The sequence below is a fragment of the Aplidium turbinatum genome, chromosome 10 (assembly GCF_918807975.1).
Source record: "Aplidium turbinatum chromosome 10, kaAplTurb1.1, whole genome shotgun sequence".
In the NCBI taxonomy this organism is placed as follows: Eukaryota; Metazoa; Chordata; class Ascidiacea; order Aplousobranchia; family Polyclinidae; genus Aplidium; species Aplidium turbinatum.
In genome coordinates, this window is record NC_137481.1 from 10,530,166 (window position 1) to 10,552,989 (window position 22,824).

Sequence of the window (22,824 nt, forward strand, 5' to 3'; positions counted from 1 at the left end):
TGTTATGGTCCGAGTTAGCTAAGGGTTCCAAAATATCGACGTTGGTAATAAGCTCTGGATTAGAGGTGAACAGCAGATCTAAAGTTGCTTCTTCTCTTGTTTGGCTTAATACACACTCCACTAAGTTATTGTCCAGAATTACCTCCATAAAATCATCATTGCTTGGCTTGTAACAGAGGTTAGCCCAGTCAATTGAAGAAAAATTGAAATCACCAGCAATAAGTCGAAAAGTTGTCTTTTCCTGGCAGGCTTTGCACAGAAGCTCATTTCAGAGATGTTCGTTGTCCAATGCGGCATTATTTGGAGGGCGGTAGACAACGCCGATCAGCACTGTTACATCTGATGGAAAGTTGGCTTTACACCATGTAGTTTTTTCATACACATCACAAGTTAGGTTTTCAACAAGTGTACATTCGATCTGTTTGTCTACATACAACAGAACTCCCCCCCCCAGCACGATTCCTCCTGTCATTTCTGAACATGTTGTACCCACTCAGTTGAAAAACGGCATCTGATATATCTTTGTTCGCCCATGTTTCTGTTATGCCAATAAACATGGGTGTATATTGAGCAGCATATAGTTGCAGCATGTGAATTTTGTTAGGTAAACTCCTCGGCCCTCGCATTGATTATAAGGAAGTAAGGGTTGGTCCTTACTTTTACTCGTCGTTTTTTGCCTCCTTGTTAGACTCGTTCCAAGTGTTGTCCCTCTTCCAGCTGCCATCAGTTTGCTTTACATAATATTTTACCATTGTCCCTTAGGCTGTAGTTGACTGTGCTGACGTCACTTTCCATGGCAGCCTTGTTCATATTGAAAACACTCTCAGATTTCTTGTTGTAAATTTGCTGAGACTCTAGATCCATGTTCGGACGTACTTTAACGTGTTGGAAATTAGTGCCCCTCTTGTGCTGAGTAAGCTTCATTCTGAAGTTTCTTGCATCAAGCTCAGTGGGAAAGCTCACCTTTACAAGTCGAGTTGAGGTTGAGTCACCCGATTTTTGACCTAGCCTTTGGACATTTAGTGGTTCCACTTGCACACCAATCTTCCTTCCAATATCTTTGATTTGCTGTTGATCAGTTTTGGAAGAGGACTCTTCCATGCGTGACATGATAAGTTCGGACTTTGTTTTTTCACACTGCAGCACTAACTTGACAGAGTTCCGGACAACTTTGTCTAGACCACCAGTAACCCTGTTAGCAACTCTCTCTGCCCATGTTTTTTGTTGTTGAGGTTCGGCCATGTTGGGTGTTGATCGCTGCTCTAAAGAGGCCACCTTACTGGATAAGTCGGTAACTACCTTGGTTAGCTTCTGTAGCTGGGACTCGATTTGGTGTGGGTTGTTGCTTTGTTCTTGCATTTTGGACAGATGCACCATAAGCTTCTTAGCTCCACGGTTGCAGCCGGGACAGATCCAAAGAAGGGATCTGCATTTTGCACCATCCTTGTCATCACCATTGGCCAGCATAGTTAGGGTGCTCTCTGGCATGTTTACACACCTTGCATGGTACCAATATTCACATAAGTCACATGCAACTGCTTTGTTAGCCACTGCTTTAGTACATGTAGGACATTTTTCTTTTGCTTTGTCCGGCATAGTTGCTCTTTTCAACGGGTCAAATTGGATCAATATCAGCACAAATTACTGTTTCATTTATCAACTTTCAACTTATCCAATTCACTTATCTTATTCAAATAGAAGTGTTCCTCTAGTATTTTTTTATGCAATGTATACGGTAATTATTTTTTCTTTTACTGGCTTATGAATTATATATGTATAGGCGAAACTTTTCGCTTTATTTTATTTTGTGTTATAATGTTAAATGTTTTATTGTTGCTGAGCTATGTCTGTTTATAGTTGAAAAATATAGGATGCAACCTAATTCGTACCCTGAAAGAATCAGGATAAAAAATAAAAAGCCAAAATAGCACACGGATCGGAGTTTCCGCTTAACCCTAACGTTAAAATTTTTGCTAAAACTCCGATTAGCGACTTCAACTTTGTTGCGATCAGCGACTTCGGCATTGTGCTATTTTTTCTCTCGATCTTTTCAGGGTACGAAGTGAGAGTACGAATTGTTCAGGGTACGAATTAGGTTGCACCCAAAAATGTAACCTTTCAACCCAAGAAATATATCTGATAAAAAGTGTCAAAGCTAATATTAACACAATTGTTAATATTATATAATCAGAAAAAGAAAGTTGACGTAATAATTTTTTGTTTATTGTTTATTACCCAAAACCAGCCAAGATGCAGATCACAGTAAAAACTCTGCAGCAACAAATTTTTAAAGTGGAAGTTGATTCTGCTGACACAGTAAGTGCATAACTAAGTTTTCCATTCACCACTTATGTATTTATTGTATATACACTACAGTAGGCTACTGGACAATTTATTATGGATTTGATTTTTTTTGAACATCATCAACAGTATCATAGCCGATGCGGCGTTTGATGAACTAGATGCTCAGTTCGTAAATTTTTCCAGTGTTCCCTTTGTCGCGCAATGTCCCAAAGTGTTCTTGGTTGTCTGATTGATGTATTGAAATTGGATATAATGTTGTTCTTTGTCTGCCACGAGCACGTTTCCCGAGAAGGCGGCCGCTTAGACAGAGATTTTCGAAATCTTCTTTTCTGATAATGTGACCGAGAAATTTGAGTTGTCTTTGAGTTATGTAGTTCCGAGTTATGTTGTTTTTTGGACAATTTTACAGCAAATTTCAATTTTTTTTTTGATAACTAAGAGCACTACAATAAATGTAATGGTGGTTCAAAGCAAAGAAGCTGCAATTCACCAGTGGCGTAGCTAGGGAATGTGCAGCCCGGGGCGGATTCAGATTTTGCCGCCCCTTCAAGAAAAAGCATGTGAAAATGAAATGCGTTTTTTTATCAGATTATATAATCAAAATCAATAACCATAGTCTGAAAGTGCCGCCCCAGACATGCCCCCCTCCCCCTAGCTACACCACTGCAATTCACCAACATCGGTATTCAACATCATGTAATAATGCCGGATTGTGACGTTATAATGGCGCAAGTCTCTACTACAATGCCTGCAGTTCAGTTGAGCCTTTGTGACGTCCATTATGACGTCACATGTGGCACTGTTGAATGCCGATTGTGTAGAATTGCAGCATCTTTGCTTTGGGCCACCATTCCAATTATTTCCGAGCTCTCAGTTATCAAAAAAACAAAAAAAATTGAGATTTGCTGTAAAATTGTCCAAAAAAAATCCATAATAAATTGTCCAGTACGGTACTATATATATATACCTATATACTATATACTATATATATACTATATATTATATATATACTAGGGTGTGACAGCCGCCCCATGATTTTTAAAACTTGGTTTCACAGAGCCTACCTTTTTTTTGGTGGTGAGGTTTTACCTGTATAACATTCCTGTAAAGTTTCAAAAAAATTGGTCAAGGTTTAGAGGTGGCCCGTGGCCACTAAAATTTTTGGGGGGTGCGCGATACATTTTTAGGGGTGTTTTTGCTATATCTCAGCTCGTAGACATGATAGAAGGTCATGCTATAGCTCAATCGATGCAGAATAAGCAAGTTTATATCAGACTTGTGAACAAATGTTCAGTCTAAAATGTGTAGTTTTTGAGTTATTTGAGAAAAACCCGTTTTTTTGCATATTTGTGAGAAAAATGTTTAAGCACCTTTTCTTCTTGGGTTAAAACATATGGAAAATCAATGAAATGATGAATTCACATGTTTACTTAATGTTAAACGAAATTACAAAATACATTTGAGAGCGAGGAACAGCGATAATAAAAATCACAATGTAAGAAACCAACACCGAGATGGATGTAACTTTTGTTTACGCTGATTGGGCATAGAATTTCTGCTGTTCTCAAATACTTGAAGAATATTTTGAAATGAAACTTCTGTCTTAGTAGTGTCAATAAAGTCTTGGCACAGTTTGACACCCCTTTCTGCTGCATCATTAACAACACAAAGATTTGAAACCCGTTTCCTTGCTTCATAGTTGCTGCCGTTCTGGCACCAACACTTAAAAAGGTCGTATCAATCCTCAAGATTCTGAAGAAGCTCCAAGAATTTTCTCCAACAAAGGAACTCAAGTCATCTGTTGGTTTTGTAGGAACGGAAGGAAAGGAGGGTTTGCCAAAATCACTTCCTCTTTTCAAAGAATGTCCAGGATCTTCAAAGCTTGTCAGTTTTTGAACAATTTTTGCTTTGTCTTGTCAGACACGCTGCTATCGAAAAGGGGTATAGGTTTTTCACTAAGATACCACATGTGCCCCTTTAGAGCTTTAAGAGCTGCTTTGGCCATACTGCTTTCGATTTCTTCATACTCAAGAAGGTTGTTGATAAGTTCTAGGTTGTTGCAAGGAGCAGAAGTTGACACAGAAGCGGTTAGCCACCATGGCACATAGGAATATACAACAAGCTGAATGAGGAGACCACGATTCTTTTATCTTTGAAGCTATCGTAACCACTGACTGCAACTTGTACCTTTGAAGCAAGATAACAGATGTAGTGAATGAAGTCATTTATTAACAAACACTACAATTAAATGCATTGTTAACTTGCCTACCTGTGAGCTGTTCTGTAGCTGAGATTAACTTTGGAAACATCACCTCCTGTAGCGGTAATGTAAGTGCTGCTAAAGATGTAGGGCTGATGTGGTTACGTACAGCTGCTTCCACTACTGTGGAAGAATTGAGGATATCATGTGGCCAGAATGCTGATGTACCAGTCTTCACAGTCCTTTTGTGTGGCCTGTTGGAGCAGTGAGCTATCTCTTCAGAATCATCTTGATCCTCAATGTCTACATCATCCTCAACAATATGAAATGACTTTTCAGCTGCTTCTCGTCTTAAACATTCCTTTCTTCTCCGTTTTTTCTCCGACTCCTTCCTTCTATTGACCTTCCTTTCTGTGGTAGTGAGAACCAAATCAACACTGCCCATACTTGCAACCCTGTCTGTCATCATACTCAGTAAAAATGCTTTATCTTCTTCATTACTCATGTTCTTTAACACATTCCTTGGCCATAACTTTATTGTGGAGTTTAGTTTCTCTTTGTAATCCTCAATTCTATGTTGCTGTAAATCGTCCATCCTGTACCGGGTTTCTCTTTTTAGGAGAGCCTTCATTTCACTAAACAGCTTAAATCACTTCCTCTGCCATCTTTGAGATTGCAAGTGAGGTATTCTTGCATCATTTGCATGTTTGTAAAAGGGTAGTATGCTTTAACAGCTTCGTTAGCAGCATTTCTCAAGGTATTTGTTGTAGTGGAATGATGAGCAAGAAAGCACAGCAGGACCTGACGACAAGTAGGGAGTCGTGAACCAGTAATGACTTTATTTTCTTTACCAGGAATTGTGTCAAGCAAATAATACCTTGGATCTTTAAACTTTGACATAGCATGTAATTTAAATTAGCACTTACCACCATAAAAATTGCCTAAACAGTAAACACCATGTTAGTGTTCAGTTTCTATGCTTCTAACAAAGCAAAACATGAGGTAACTTAGGTTTAAACTTTGAAGAGGTACAGCTTCTGTACTTCTCCAGGTGTTCCTAAGAAGAAAAAAAGTGAAAATGGTAAAACATTCAATTCATATGTAACAATTTTTCACTATTTTTTACAAAAAACGCGTTTTTCTCAAATAACTTGCAAACTACACATTTTAGGCAAATAGTTTCTTCACAAGTCTAATACAAATTTGCTTATTCTGCATCGATTGAGCTATAGCACGACCTTCTATCATGTCTAGGAGCCGAGATATAGCAAAGGCACCCCTAAAAATGCATCGCGCACCCCCAAAAACTTTAGTGGCCGCGGGCTACCTTTAAACCTTGACCAATTTTTTTGAAACTTTACAGGAATGTTATACAGGTAAAACCTCACCACCAAAAAAAAGGTAGGCAAATTCTGAAAAGGTCGGGGCGGCTGTCACACCCTAATATATACTATATATATATATATATATATATATATACCGTACTATATATATATACTATATATAGTACGGTACTATATATATGGTAATGTTTAATTTTGACTGGATGCTGGGATGGACATTAATTAGTGTACCATCCATTCGCCAAAATTATTTTTAAAAAAGTCTTACGACATAGGACACCGTATACAATTTTTGTGAATGTTGTACAATGTACAGTATACCGGGACCCGGTCATTTGGTCGACAGGACGTTAGGTCGACAGAACGATTTATTTTAGGGTTAGGGTTAGTTAACTAACCATAACCCTAATCTAACCCTGACTCTAACCCTAACCCAAAAATGAATCGTTCTGTCGACCTAACGTCCTGTCGACCAAACGTCCTGTCGACCAAACGTCCTGTCGACCAAACGTCCTGTCGACCAAATGTCTGTCGACCAAACGACCGTGCACCCAGTATACCCACCGCTAACAAATTCAGTTGAGTGTTCAAACATCTCTATGCGTTTATATTGATTTAATTTTTTGTTGTTTTTTAGTGGCAACTGTAAATGCCATGGCCTTTATATATGTATATGCAACATTTGTTGAAACCAGGGATTGGTTGAAACATGCCAAAGAAGTTGCATCTTTTATTTCGTTAACAAAGATTTTGTTTGACAACAATAAAAGATTCTGTTTTACTCAATACCTTGGACCTGGGTTGGATCATCAGCAATTCTAAATTCCTACTATATTTAACATTCTTGTAATTCATAAATGTGGAAACACACGTACTTGTGTTTTTGATCACTGTCTTGGACTATCATGCCACAAAATTTCATTACTTTTGTTTGCAAACTGTCTTTGAAGTAATTTTTTAATGTGCTCACTGGAGTTGATTTCTTGTTTTAGATTGTTAGTACGGTAGTCTATATGTAAAGGTTATACACTACAGACCGTTCACCGTTCAATGTTCATTGCAAATCATCATTTTTCTTTGAATTTTTGAACAACTTCCGTTAGCTGTATTAAGCTCATAATTTAAGTGGATGTTCAAATCAAATTAACTAAAATTATGGTAGTTTTTTTAAATTTATATTGTTTTCGCTATTAAAATTGTTTGCAATGACAGGAGTGACCTTGATAAGCAGAATCTCTGCTGGACTTACTGTTTACCTATTACAACTTCAGATCAAAAAGTTAAAAGAGAAAATTGAGAGCAACAAAGGTAAAGACAGCTTTCCTGTTGGCAGCCAAAAGCTTGTTTATGCTGGTAGGTGCTGTTTTAATCAGTTCCAATCTTTGAAGTTTACTTTTGTGTTGTGTTTTTACATACCAGTACCAAACTCTTTTGTTGTTTTAGGCAAAATTCTGGAAGACAATAAAACTGTGGATGAATACAAAATCGAAGAATCTGAATTCATTGTTGCAATGGTCACAAAGGTCTGTTCACAAGGTCATTGACAACTAAACTTTTTTTTCTGGCATCAAAATTCTTTCGACTTCCATATTGAAATAATTTTATTGATACTTTTCTCCGGAATGGCCCGTTTCGGCTAGTCCGATTGGGCTAGTCCGATTCGGCTATTACCCTATTCAGCTACATCCCGATTCGGCTACAGCCCGATTCGGCTAGTCCGATTGGGCTAGTTCCCTATTTGGCTACAGTCTTTATCAGTTAGTTCCCTATTCTGCAATTTTTTGAAAATTCAACGATAATCCTTCTGTAATCCAACAAAATCCTTCTGTAAATCCAACGACGCCTTCTGTTTATTTAGAGAATTTTGTATTTTATTCCACAATAGGCTATCGTTTCTTTTGCATTCTTGCATTTTATCCAGTATTTACTTTTGAGTGGCTTCCCAAACGGCAAAATCCGTCATTTTTTTTGTCTGGGTTCGTTCAAAATATGTGTTTTACATCAAAACAACATTTTTTATGATTAACAATACAGGTTAATGAGATAAACAGAAGTGTTTTGTTAGTTGTTAGAGTGTGTTATTGTTCAAAATCATAGGCGCCTAACTATTTTTTTGGCCGTGGGGGCGAAAGCGTGTTTCATCAGCAACAACGTAAATTCAGCAAATGTCACGCAGATGGATGACGTAATTATGCCGTCACACTAGGATTGCTTTTATCGCTACGTTCGACCTACCGTTAATTATTATACACAAAACTCGACCACTTCGGTTAAGCAAACACATGACATGCGCCTGCGTTAGCTAGCGGTTGATGGACTGCGACTCTTTAAGCTAAGCACAACATAAAGTTTAGCAACGAACTAGATTTATTAGCATGAAACAAGAAACGAAAAGGTTTAGTAAAAGGTACACTGTAAATGGAATGAAAATGTTTTGAAAATGGAATGCAAATACTAACTTGATCATACGCTTGAAAATATACCTGTGGAAAGTAAAATCATTCATGTTAACATCAATTCAGCAGCACGTCACCTTGAATCAATTTAAAAGTTGCTGACATCCGTAAGCACTAAGCAGCCCTTGAAAAATGGTTACGGAGAGACGTTTGATTAAGTTTTCGACTTGACATTGCTCCCTTTTCACTACAATATCGCAACTTATGACTGACCGCTGTAAAACGCCCGTTTTCGCGTTGCAGATGAAACAAAAGATGCGCATATTCCGCCTTTGATCGGGTTTCTGTGGCAACGGTCGTGTGTGCGCCGTTCAGTTTGCGTGAGTGCGTTACTTCGTTGATTATGCGGCGTGTGCGCAATGCGGTTTGTACCAGCCCTTGTTGCGTTGGTTAGTGGTTACCTCGGGCTGAGACTTCAAGTTCATTTTCACAGCGAGCGATTCACTGGGCACCGCGCAATTCACTGCAGTGCAGAGGTTTCGACTTTCGAAAGCGACATCAAGTCTGTTTGCAAGCTCATAAAGCTAAACGCACGCTCCGTCTACGTAGCAAATTATGTTTTTCTTTTGGGTGCATTCAACATCTGATGACATTGAATCGACACAAAATGGTAGATTTTTGGTATGTCCCAGGCAGCAAAATCAATCATATTTACATTCGTCTGCAGACGTTAAATCAATGTAAAAATGACAGATTTTGTTGTCTGGTGTGGGATTGTAGCATCGCTACTCGTTCTAGTGATTATTTATTGCAAAGCTGTTGCGGTTTGCATTCAAAAAATGTTTTCCTGCTGCCGATCGCTAGTTCATCTATTGTTTTATGTATCAATACAGCATAAAAAGTTGCCCCCACGGCTTAGGCGCCTATGTTCAAAATACATGTAAAAACTTACATACGAGTTATTAATTACGGAGATAGCATAAATTTGATGCTCTAAAACAGCGTTTCTCAAAGTGGGCGAAATCGCCCCCCTGGGGGCAAAAAAAGCAAAAGGGGCGATCGGGGGGCGAAAACACTCAAAGGGAGCGAATTTCTCAAACCACCAGTAACAGTCCAACGCGCAAACCATTTACTGCAAATAGATGAATCCACCTTGACTGACAATGTATCGCTGCTGCTTGGATATGTGCGTTTTGTTCATACGGAATGGCCCGATTCGGTGAGTTCCCTATTCGGTGAGAGCCTTTTTCGGTGAGAGCCCTATTCGGTGAGTTTTTTTTTTAAATTATTGCGCGCCGTAACCTAATTATCATTGCCGTTGTAGGGTTAGGGGTTGGGGGTTTTTGGGGTTGGGGTTTGCGGTTTTGGGGGTGGGGGTTTTTGGGGGTTGGGGTTTGCGGTTTTGGGGGTTTTGAGGGTTTTTGGGGTTTGGGGGTTTTTAGGGTTTGGGTTTTTTTGGGGGGGTTGGGGTTTGCGGTTTTGGGGGATTTTGGGGTTTTGGGTTTTTTTGTTTTTAGGGGTTGGGGTTTTTGGGGGTTCGGGTTTTTAAGGGTTTTTGGGTTTTTTGGGAACTTTGGGGGTTTGGGTTTTTGGGGTTGGGGTTTTTGGGGGTGAGGGTTTTGGGGGTTTTTGGTTTTTTTTGGGAGTTTTGAGGTTTTTTGGGGGTTTGGGTTTTTGGGGGTTGGGGTTAGGGGGTTTGGGGTTTTGGGGTTAGAGGTTTTAACCCTTATCAGCACATGCGTTGACATTTTGTCAACATCGACTTTTTTGTGTGAGATTGCTCTCGCCCCTTGTGCACTAGCTCAACAAAATTCATTGACGAAGGAGAACTTCTGAGTAGCTTACTGCTGTAGCGATTTCAAAACGTTAAATTGTTTCCACAATGAGTTATTTGCGTTTTAACTTAATCGGCACATCTGTTGACAAAATGTCAACAGTCAGAAACTATAGGAGTTTGGAATTTAAAGCCACTGTGCAGTAGCTAGGTATTATCACAAAGTGACAACTGGCAACGTACAGGAAAGTTGCACGTGTATTTAGTGAATAGCTGTCTGAGTAGGTCCTACTCAGACTGGAGTTAGACTGCCAGTAGGAGTTAGACGGCCAGTTGATATAACTCAGAAGAAAAATACTGCCTAAGCAGTTGTGTTGGAAACGTTTGCCTTAGCTCTAACTAGCTCTTATAAGACTTTACATGTGCATTAGCTCTTACATGAGATGCTAACTATTTGAAATTCAAAGGTTGTTTCGGTTAATTACAGTAAGGTGCAAATTTACTGATAGACAGACAGAGAAGATTTTCATATCAAGAGGCCCTAAGACAATTGCAAATAACTTCTGATGATGTTGATGGCGACTCTAATGCTGAGGCTAAAAGTAGTGGTGAGTGTGAGTTCATACCAGATGTTGATGAACTGCCTTTGGAAGAAGAGGAACTGTCCGATATACTGTAGATGTCTTTGAGGAAGAAAGTGAAGATGACGAGACTGGTAGTGAAGCAGATCAAGAATCTAATGATGGTTCCTCAGAAGATGAAGATCAAGTAACAATAACAGCTGGCAATGCAACCTATTATGCAAATCCTTTTCCAGGCAAGGTCAGAAGAAGAAATATATTGACGCAACAGCCTCGGATTGATGCTGCTCCTGAACTTGAATTGGATGCCTTCAAATTACTGTATTTTATCGGCCTGAAATTATACTTCAGATAGAACGTGAGACGAACAAAAAAGCAAGGGCCGTGAGACACGAATGTAAGATGTTGCCTAATTCTAAACACAAGAACTTCACAAGAAGTTGAGGCAGGTCTTGCAATTATGATACTTGCTGGCTTGGACAGAGATAACTTCACCGATTTACGTCGATTGTGGGATCCTCTTGATAGTAGGCCATTTTGTGGAGTGGCTATGGCACTAAATTGATTGAAATTTCTGCTACAATGCATGCGCTTTGATAACTATCGCAATCGACCAAAAAGACAAAGGGACGACAGTTTAGCTGCCATTCGAGAGGTGTGGGAAGCATTCTACAGCAATTTGCGCAACGTCTACTTCCCTAAGGAAGCATTGACTGTGGATGAACAACTGGTCTGATATCGAGGTAAAAATCCTAGAAGAACATACATGCAATTGAAACCAAGGAAATATGGTGTAAAGTTCTTTTGGCTGTGTGAAGCCACATCAGGTTTTGCTCTAAGTGGCATTATTAATTCCGGAAGAGAACCTGACTCGGCTCCTCACAGAAATCTTGCAGATGATATAGTTAGGAACCTGTGTTCTGTTTACTTTGGTTCTGGTCGGATTTATATATACGCTGTCAGATGTTTTACATCTCATAGTTTGGTTTGCAATCATTTGCTTTAAAATCTTACACTGGTAGGAACAGTAATGGCTAGTCGCCGTGAAGTTCCACCGCAGCTCAAATCAGCAAGAGAAGAGAGGTAGAAAGTACTGAAGTGTTGTATGACCATTTGAACAAGATACTGCTATTGTCATATACATCAAAACGAAACAGGAATGTCCTTATGATGTCTTCTTCACACTCTTCTGTTTCCATCACTGACTCTTACGAGAAACCTACAGTTATCATGCATTATAACAAGCATAATGGTGGTGTTGACACTCTTGATGAAACCTGTGAAGAATTCAATTACTTGAGGAAAACAAATCGTTGGCCAATGATTATAAATTACAATTTGATAAATGTTGTCGGTAACAACGCATTTTTCATAATGAGGGGCAATAGGAAAAGCAGCAAAAAAACGGATTTTCTCAAACAACTTGGCTTTCAGCTTGCTCAACCGTATGTCAACAAAAAAAAATTGGCTGGAAAAACTAAACTACTTGCCGAAAAGTTGGGGTTCATCGATGCTGCTACTTCAAGCCCTTTCAATCGCACAGTTCAAAGTATCAAACGGGGAAGATGCTACAGATCTGCCAAGCATACTCGATCTGCATGTGTCACTTGTAGCCGCGGGTTTCCCCACGACACAAAAAACTTCAGACAAACCAATATTGCTTGGAATGCTGAACGATTTGTTGTAGTGCTCCACGTTTCTTCGTTTTTGTGTTTGAAATATAGGTGGCAAAAGTTCGCTTGTTAAAATTTCTTTGCATTTTATCTGAGAGCTAGTAAGCTAAAACTACGTCCTGGGTAGGAAGCAGGCCTCCCAATTAGGATTAATGATTGTTTTCTTAAGGTTTTATTAACATCAAATCATCTAAAATAATAACTTCACTTTGAAACCAGCGCATATGTATCGAAAAACACAAGGAAATGCCATGTTGACAATTTGTCAACATCTGTGCCGATTAAGCTAGCTAAAATCCCTGTGCTAATAAGGGTTAATTAGGCTAGGGTACCCGATAATTTTCAAAAAAAAATTCAAAAAAATCACCGAATAGGGCTCTCACCGAAAAAGCTCTCACCGAATCGGACTCACCGAATAGTAGCAGACCCTTGTTCATAATATGAGAACAAGAAGAAATGATTTTTGCGCTCAGTCTTCCTACACATATTCGGGCATCACAAGCATCTTTAATGCAGTGAAAAACTTCTACGAAGAGAATGGGATTCCACTGAAGAATATTCTACAATGCGCAAGCGCAACTGATGATGCTCCGGCAATGGTTGAATAGCATCGAGGGTTCATTGCACTGATGAAAAGATAAATTCCTGACATTGTGCAATTCACCGTCAGCATTTTGGTTGCCCGTAATCTCAGTCCTGAACTGAATGAATCACTGAATATTGTGATAAAATGCGTCAACAAGATAAAAGCGCATGCTCTCAACGACAGATTATTTTGTTCACTTTGTTGCCAAAATGAAGAACAATTTGAATGTCTTTTATTGCATACCGCGGTAAGATGGCTTCAAAAGATGCTTGTATGAGCCGGTTTTATGCCCTTTTTGTTTCAGTTGTCGAATTCCTATCAAGCACTGACGCGAGATTAGCTGAAGATGTGATACCCTTAAAGAATGACATCGCATATTTGGCAGACATTTGCAGTGCCATAAACGAAGTAAACAAAAGGCTTCAGGGAGAAATGCTAACTCTCATCAAGTGCAAACGCGTGATTCCCTCATTCATTGCAAAGCTATGTTTATTCAAACAAAGTTTGGGTCAAAATGTCTTAAATCAGTTTCCCAGTTTGAGCGAGTATGTTATTACAGAAGAACAAGTTCGGCAAAAATACTGCTCACATTTACGCATGCTTCATAAAGACATGAAACTTCGCTTTGCAGATCTCGTGGACCTCAATGTTTCAAACTGGATGGTACAACCATTTTTTACCGAACCCACAGGCATAGAAGTGGAACTTCGAGAGCAGTTCATTGATTTGCAAACAGATGATGAGTCAAGACAAGAGTGAAATTCAGAAATGATCGATATGATTTGTTTTGGTGCCAGGTTGCTGGCAAATGTTAGCTTCTCTGGAAAAAAGCTAGAATGTGGATTTTGTCGTTTCCTACTTCATATATGGTTGAAAGGGGGGTTTCGGCTGTGACATTGATGCTTTCAAAGCAAAGAAATCACTTGTTAGTTCATAAACGGGGTGATCTTCGACTCTATGTTACAAAGATGTCGCCAAACATTTCAAAACTTTGTAAAAGTCGCCAAGTTCATCCATCCCATTGAACATTATCATGTTACTGTCAATTTCGTTGATTAAATTCCCAAAACTAAATTTGCCTATCACACTATTATCAATGTTTATTTTACTTGATAGAATTAGGGGGGCAAAATTTTATTTCAATAACGAAAAGGGGGCGATGGACTAAAAAAGTTTGAGAAACACTACTCTAAAACAAAGTCATATATTATCATATGCTGTATAGTCAAAGTGGCAAATGCGCGGACGGACAGTTTTTACAATAATGCACGGCCATCAATTTAGAGAATTAAGCGGCGGTAAGTACCGGCGATTCAATTCGATAATATCAAACCTCCATCTTTACACTCTGACTACAAAAAAAAAATTGGGCCTATCACGTGAAAGTTACGAGTAATTAACCATTGATTTCAACGACCTAATTTTTTGGCAAAATCAACTTTACGACCGGTTTTGCGAACTTTGATCTTCCGCTTTGCAAGGCAACTTGATAGTGACTTTGAACTTTAGTCCAACGTAGAGTGCAGGGATGCCAGCGACAGATTTCCAATAAACTTAGATTGTGTGCTGAAAAAAACCCAGATGAGGTAAAAAAAACCCAGGTCCAGAAAATATGTAGTAAAGCGGTTAAAAAAGCCTGATGTGCTTTTAGCACCACTTGCGTTTCATTATTTCATATCTATTTTTTGCAATCGCACTATCAGGAAATGCTTTCCTATAAACATCAACAAGATGATTAATGTGAGTGAATGGTACATGATGCTCAGAAAAATAACCTGCAAGCAATGCTTCTGCTTTAGCAATTTGATCTGACTGGGTGTTAAAAAGGTACCGTATTGATTTTCACATGAGACTTAACAGCACTGTAGTTTTGTTTGTGTTTTTCAGTCTTGCTGTGAGCTAACAACATTGATTTATTAGCATTTTTCAGTATAGCTTTGCAATATTTACAATATATAACTGTTGTTTTTATTGGAAGCATCTTCTTTCATTTGCAACCAATCTTTGAATTCAGGAACTTTTAGCCAGTCCTTTTCGAATGATTGTCCATACCACAATTTTTGCTTCGTTTTGGGTTTTTTATTTTTATCACTCGTTTTTGTAAGAATACCGTTACTGTAGAAGAGTTCAGTTAAGTTTATAACATTAGATCTACACTAACAGTCGTATTTGAGTCTTATAGCTTAGGCAGCCTAATACCAATACCCCTGAGAAGCGTAATAAATGATGACAAATATATGTATCAATTAAAACCTGCTCACAACAACTCGCTAGACTACTGTATACCAGCTGTACCTCACTGACTACAGTAATTGATGCAAAAAACATTACCTTAAAATCATTTTTGTGTTGCAGTGTGGACCATTTACCGAGGATCCCAGTGCCTTAATACCGTGCAAGCTCTGTACAAAGTTAAAAACAAAAAAAACCTAGATTCACCTAAATTTGAAAAAAAAAAACTTAAAACCCAGATGTGGTCAAAAAAACCCAGATCTAGGTGGAAAAACCAAGCTCTGGCATCCTTGGTAGAGTGGTTTCACTTTAACCTGAATAAAAAAATGTCTACTTCTGGCTTTCTTTCCCAATTAAAATCATTAATCAGCGCATTCGAAAAGGTTTTCCAGAATTTTGTCATTGCTTTGTGACAAGCATTTTTATGGTAAACAACTTTACCTCGCTTCCCACTTTTTTCTCAGCTATTCTCTTTTAAATACCGGCGCGCGTAGTCTTGCTCCTCCGTCAAGGGGTGGTAATTACACGCAATTCATTATGACGCAACCGAAGGCTTTAATTTATCACATGGCTCACCCAGACAGTAAAATCCGCCATTTTTACATTGATTTAACGTCTGCAGACGTTGAATCAATGTAAAAATGACTGATTTTGCCGTCTGGAAAGCCACTCAAAAGTAAACACTGGATAAAGTGCAAGAATGCGAAAGAAACGATAGCCTATTGTGGAATAAAATACAAAATTCTCTAAATAAACAGAAGGCGTCGTTGGGTTTACAGAAGGATTTTGTCGGATTACTAACTGATAAAGACTGTAGCCAAATAGGAAACTAGCCCAATCGGACTAGCCAAATCGGACTAGCCGAATCGGGCTGTAGCCGAATAGGGCACCTTTCTCAACCTGTGAGAGAAAAAATTATAATCTTCTAAAATTTAAAAAAATGCTTTTATTATTTTTCTGTTTCAACTTTAGGCTATGGACATTGAACATATTTCTTTCAGCTCACTGTTTCATCCATGTATATTGGCTATCAATTAAATGAGACACCGTTTGTTTTTCTGTACAGCCCAAAAACACATCTGACGCAGAAGCTGGGCCTGACAAGGCAAATCAAGCGGAAACAACAGCTCCCACTGTGCAACCACACAGTCAGCCAATCCAAGAGCCCCAAACCACTAATCCTGTTTCCTCTTCGGGACAAACTGAACGGTACAGATTCGTATAGTTCCATGTTGACTGGGTTGATAATGCAAAACGTTAACATGTGATTGAGTTTAATGTATATGTTTCGTTTCTCCTTTCATATTGCTGTGAATGTGCATGCATTCTCTGTAGCAAGGAAGTGAAAAGGTGTTTTTGCCAAATTATTCAGTTACGAATAACTTGGATTATTATCATCATATCCATATTTCGTCAATACTTTTTGTTTGATAACAATGTCTGTTTGCAGCGGAAGTATCCACTGTATATACAACGTATCTTTTTGCTCTTAAAAGAATCGTCACAGGCCATCTTTTTTTCAGTCCACCTCATACTCGTGCTGAAGTTGCAACATCAACCGCTTCAGCGTTGACTGCATCGGGATCGGCACTTGGTAGGTTTTATGTATGAAATCATTGTTTTTTTGTCGTATCCCGGCTTAGGCCCGGTGGTTGAAGTTTTAGATTAAGTGTACCGGAAGGCAAGGAAGCCAATCTTCGTTTCCTTTTTAAAAATGTCTTTAAATGTTTTTCCAAAAACATAGCTACATGGTATTTAGTGGTGTCGAACCGGCGCCCTTTCAAGTTACTAGGGACTCTCACCACTCGGCTATGCTGTCCAAACCATTGCTCAGTCAGTGTATCAATCGCTGGTTTTCAAACTTCACATCTCCCTTTCGATGAGTCTGTAATTATTAAACAAAAACGTTTTAAGGTAGCCGTATCTTCCATTTTACATAAATATTTGTATCTCCTTTTTTCGTTTACTACAGTCCCAACTGCTGCTTGTATCATTTTTTTTTGATTTTCATGACTTTAATGTGTTCAACAAAGATAGCGGATATTAGCAAAATAGTTGCGATTAGATTTGACAGATCACATTAAAAACCTATGTTACGGTATTTAGTTGTAAAGCAATCCTGTGTTAAAAAAACAAAATTTGCACTTGATATCGTACTGAATCACAGCGTGGCTGGTAACCACATCGCGCCGGTGTTATTACAATCTTCTGCAGTACTTTATCAACGGCAGGCGACCTCGGTATTGACAGCTGGAACAATTTTGAAGAGGCACTTGGCGGTGTGTTATCTCGCGACAACCACGACATTCCAGAGTTCTCTTTACCACGTCTACCCGATTTTGATCTCCCTGACTTCCCATCAATGCAAGAGCTTCTACAAAGCGTGGAAACTGACCTTCCGTCCGACCTGCCAGCTATTCTGGAAAGCACAGAAGCTCCGAATAGTTCGAAAGAGTCGCCAGACGATATTAATCCTTTAGAAAACTTGAGCAGCGACCGACTCAACGCTTTGAAGTCTGATGTACAAGCAGCTGGAGGCTTAGACGAATACATTTCATCAGCACTCGCCAATCAGGATCGGCCGGTTGGTGATCTTGCTGCTGTGATGGCGCTGCGGGACACTGCGCAACACATGGGTATGAGTGCGGAAGACACTCTTGCCATGCTCACGCAAAACGTCTCTCCTCAAATATCTTCGTCTGACAACGCTGCAGCATCTCGTGGCAATTCAACGCATTCTCCAGATTACCCTAATGCAGCTGATCGAGGTTTCACGAATGCACAACACGTTTCGGCTTTAGGGGTGTGATGGTGAAAGTGCATGCAGCGGTGTGCCACATTTGTTTACTTGTAAAGAGATACGAATTGAGTGGTTTAGTATTTCCAATTTGACCTAGTGGGTAGACGGTGGCGTTGCAACACTGTTGTTAAAATAGTGTTTGGAGAATTCTACTGAAGCAGTGTTTTTCATTGAAAACAAACTTTTATTCGTGTATTGCCGGCAAGCTAGTTTGGTGTCTGTTGGTTGTTTTGTCTCGGCACACGAAAAAGCTATTAGTATTTAATCTATGCGATAAGTCTGCAACGTAGAATTAAATCAAGCTGCGTGTAATGCATTTAACTTCGCGTGTCTTCTCTGCAACTTTCCAAACCCACAACCTACTTTTGCTTTTCAGTGACCGGTGAAGAATACGAGCAGCTCGTTGACAACATAATCGCGTTAGGATTTCGGAGGGAACGCGTCACTGAAGCCCTAAGCGCAAGCTTCAACAACCCTGACCGCGCTGTAGGGTACTTGATGACAGGACTCCCTCCTTCTTCCCAGGAAGATGCTTCCGGTGATAGTGATGGTGAGAAGAACTTGTGTTTTAAAGATTTGATTGGTCGTATAAAAGTTGAAAATTGCGATTAGCATGTTACTTACGGTAGCTCGAAGCTGCAGGTTTTCGTTTAACTCTCTTCAGGAGCTATGATCATAATAAAATAAGCTTGAAAGTGGTGAAGTATTTATAGTAGAAGAAAAACGAAATATGAATTTGGCAAATCAGAATAATTCAAAATTAACGAAGAAGTTTTAAGGCATAAACGAATTCTTTTTGGCCGCATAAGATTGGATCGAGAGTTTTTATAAAGATTTCTTCCAGTCCTGCGAGGGGGAAGAAGAAACGGCCTTTATTTCGTTTTTTTCCTACTATAAATACTTCACCACTTTTAGACTATTTTATTCTGACGATAGCTCCTGAAGAGTCAGACGAAAACCTGCAGCTTCGAGCTACCATGAGCAACGTTTTACTTGCAACTTGTGTTTTGTTTTGCACTTAAAAGGAAAAGTGTTTCCGCATGATTTCCGTTCACATTCTAATTGATAAATTTGCTTGGAGTGCAGATCTTCATTTGAGTATGTTGCGATCGAAATTCAAAGTTTTACCATTCTTTTTATCAGATCTTGTTGAAGCCCAGTCCTCTCCTATGGCCACTGACCCAGCAACGGAACGTAAGTTTTTTTTACGTTACATATGCACGAAGTTTTTTGCTTGTGCAGTGTATTCCATTTATTCGGCATTTTGTTGATTTTTAATTGTGGACTTTTAGCAAGCAATCCGTTGGAATTTATTCGCGGCAATCCCGAGCTACAGACCATGGCTGAAACAGTACGAGACAACCCGGAAATGCTGGTGCCATACATCCAGCAGATCGGTCAGCAAAACCCACAGTTGTTGCAGGTTGGTTGTCATTGGCGACAAGTTAACTTGACGATTTTTCGTATATTTTTGATGACGCGATGTGTAAAGTTTTTATATTTTCAATATCAGAACATGATTTTCAGTCTCTAAAACATCGAACTTTTGTAGCCTGCATTAAAAAAGGAGAACGTGTGGTACTATTGATAAATTAAGTTTTATTACACTACGCATCCTTTTAAACCATTCATAAATTCAAAGGAAGATTTTTAATGAAAACTTCAGTAAGGAAGTTTTATTTTGGAATTTTGTACATTAATTGACGGTTAATGTGTGTAAATAATGTCGTTTTATCACGGTTAACCGTCATTAAGAATATATTCTAAAGGTTTCCACCTCATTATCTTGTTGTTTACTTCAGTACATAAATGAACACCAAGAAGAATTCATCAATTTTGTGAACACTCTTCCTGCTGAATCTTCTTCAGCGGACCCTCCGGATGCTACCTACCTCCGGGTGTCACCACAAGAGGAAGCCGATATAGAACAAGTGAGCAATTCAATTTTCTTTCGTTTTAGAAAAAAAATAACATTTTACTGGGCGATTTTTGTCATTTTACATTTCTTTTTTTGGTTGTACCCGATTAACAAAAGAAACGTAGAACCAAATTTCATGGTTGTAGAGTCAACATTTAACAATTTATCACAAGCCAGTTTTGTGCTTTCAAGTTACTTTTACTTTATTGGGTCCCTTTTTAGGGATTTGATTTTGAAAAGTTGTAAGCAGCAACAATGAGACAAGGTAGAGAGGGGATGTTTATAGCTATAAAAAACACTTCAGTTGAGAGAACTGAGAGCTTGGTAAAAATCAAAACGGAATACAATTGTTAACCTGGCTTAGTGTATTTTGCATTTTCGATTTTAGTAGGCCTACTAACAGAGCAGCCCATAACGATTTGGCAAATCTTGGTTTTAGTAACGACAGTTGTGGCATTGTAGCTATCTTACATCATAAAAGGGTTGAAAAAATGATTTCGTGGAGATTGTGGATATAAATCGCTAGAAATTTTCTCTCACGGCCTATGGCTTGTTCCAAGAATGCCAACAACGGCTTCGGTGAAATGTAACTTTTCTATACTGAGCAAGCTACCATCCAAACACAGAAACTTTCTCTCAGAGAACAGAAAACATTACAGTAGGCCTACATAGATGTGCGTTATAATTTGAGCACAAATTGAAACAAAGAATAACAAAAATTGTCTGATGGTGACTTGGCATCAGTTAAATTTAAACGAATCTAGATAGTTCATGCGTTGGATTGCTGCTATTTTTTCACTTGTTTGTTTTCGTTGATCAAAGTTACTTTTTGGATATACTTTTTTCTCAAAAATAAACTTATCTTTTTTTACAATAAATAACCCTAGTTATGACATTACTTTGTTGACCTTTGCAGCTAAAAGCGCTCGGTTTCTCTGAAGCTGCTTGTCTTCAAGCTTACATGGCTTGCGAAAAGAACGTGCAGATGGCGGCAGAGTTTCTCTTCTCTGAGGACATGTAACAAAATCGAATTTGTAGCAAAAAATTGTCCTTGCTCCAGACTGAAGTGCGTCGCGTGTTTCTATACAATAGAACAAGTCAAGAGGCCTAAAAATGGAACTTTTCTGGAAAGTTGGAAGAAAAGCGTGTTCTTGTTTATTGATTCGGATCAGTTTTTCGTTTTGGTTATCTAGTTTCTCTGTCTTAAATATTTCAGACAATATTTTTTCGTGAGTGGTTTAAGCAAAATGCTTGCCGACAGACCATTTTGTAATTTAATAAAGTTTAATGGGCTAAACTGTGCATAAGCAGTAAGCATACCGTGTGACATTGTGTATGTACGACATAGTACGTACTTAACAAACATGTCGATTTCACAACGTAGTGATTAACGATTAAAAGACGTTATTTATGACAGTACCAGTGTTTGTTGCTAGCCACTCGGTAAATCTCCATACCCAAGTCGTAGAAGTTGTTTGTTCGGATGTTTGCTGCTTTCTTGGATGCTCGCCGTTTTCTATCATATTGTAGTGTTGGTGCTGGTGCAAATCATTATTTGTTGGACTGTGTAGATTTTGGTCGCTAACCTCGTTTCAATCTTGCCCATTCTTCACCGAATTTTTGTATTGCTCAGCAGATCAGTTCCACTGTAACAAAGTCTTTGGTATGACTGTAATACCAGGCCTGATAGAAGCAGAACATTTCTCAATAGCGTCGATCGTGGCCATCTGTAGTTTTAACATCTGGCTGCACAAGCCGAGTGTGAGAGCACTGGTACGACGCTCAAAAAGGCATCGGTTGGGTGCAGATCAAGAGGGTATGTCTTTGGTAGGACACGTAATAAATGGCATGCTTGTAGGTGGACACGGCGATTGGCTTTCTTGCCTTTTCGCTCGCGATCTAGATCTTTCACCACCGGCCAAAGCCACAAAGCCCTTTAGGCTTCGTGATTAAAAAAATCAGCTTTTGTTTGCTCATATTTCGATATCAACTGTAGGTAGTTTGCAGCAGGTATGAAATTTTACAGTGCAAGTTTTTGTAGTCATTTTTACTGTTAAAAATCATTTTCCGCTCTGGACAATGTTGTGTTGTCGATCAGTGGGAATACTAAGCTATGTCGTTTTGAAAACTTCGATGTACTTGTGGTTATTTATGCTATCGTTTTTCTTCATTGGTGCTTGTTTTACCTGGTACTCTGTTAGCTTGTGTTGCATTGAACACTGTTAATAAATGTTTTCTGTCAATCTCTGCCCACTTACAGTACGCTGTCCTCTGTCAAAGATCTGTCCAAGATCAAGACAATCTCTATCCAAGACCACTACTCCACTGCGTGGTGAGAGCGTTGTTTGACTTTCAAAAGAGGTCCGAATCGTCATGTTGCATTGCATACGTCTTCAGAAAGTTTGCTTGGCTTGCAACGCACCAAACGATAGAAATTCCAGTAATATTTATTTGTGTTGCAGCTTTCATTTGTCTGGCGGTAAAGTGGATTAGGACTGTGCTATACTGTATGATCATCATCATCCATTTTCCTTCAATGAAGCCTTCATCCCCAGAGCCGCGTTAACCGCCCCTGCCGAGGGGAGAGGCACTGATTTTAGTATTTTTAATGTTTCTTGATTGTTTAAAAAGGTGTTACAGAAGTTAGATCAATAGCTTAAATCATGCAAGGCCGTATTTACTGCTTCTCAGTCCCCTGGCTGGGGGCCCCACGCATATTCAGTTCGCGAAGCGTTTTTCTGCTTGTAATTATAAACATTTAATGTGTGATTATATTTCCCATTTTGCACTTTCGCTTGATCACTTTTTATTCACCTAACTAGCAATTTTAGTTTCTAGTTGGTTTCAATAATTAGCATGCGTAGTTTCAGAAAATGAAGTAAGGGAGTAAAAAGTTTTTTTGTATCCCACAAAAACTACCGACATAACTATAGGCCTAATATTCTGAAGTAAACACTGCTCTGTCAAATATTCTAGTTAATTAACAATTAAGTTGATAAACTTCGGTGTTAATGGAG

The 22,824-nt window shown here is 38.9% G+C and overlaps 1 protein-coding gene across 4 annotated transcripts; it reads left to right on the forward strand.

Annotated features, from left to right (window-relative positions):
- Positions 1–2,096: 2,096 nt before the first annotated feature.
- LOC145778228 (lysine-specific demethylase RAD23A-like) lies at positions 2,097–22,059 on the forward strand. 4 transcript variants are annotated; one of them, XR_014290425.1, is made up of 11 exons: positions 2,097–2,316; positions 7,119–7,200; positions 7,291–7,370; positions 16,156–16,298; positions 16,613–16,683; positions 18,266–18,439; positions 19,033–19,083; positions 19,182–19,312; positions 19,692–19,820; positions 20,724–21,470; positions 21,568–22,059. XR_014290425.1 is itself a non-coding variant. In XM_082589688.1 (10 exons), exons 2-10 carry the CDS (start codon positions 7,195–7,197, stop codon positions 20,826–20,828), a joined length of 903 nt encoding a protein of 300 aa, XP_082445814.1. In that variant the 5' UTR covers positions 2,097–2,316; positions 7,060–7,194; the 3' UTR covers positions 20,829–22,059. The 4 variants fall into 4 exon arrangements, 3 of the variants coding, with proteins under 3 accessions (XP_082445814.1, XP_082445812.1, XP_082445813.1); XM_082589688.1 differs by having other exon boundaries at positions 7,060–7,200; positions 7,291–7,383; positions 20,724–22,059; XM_082589686.1 differs by having other exon boundaries at positions 20,724–22,059.
- Positions 22,060–22,824: the final 765 nt, after the last annotated feature.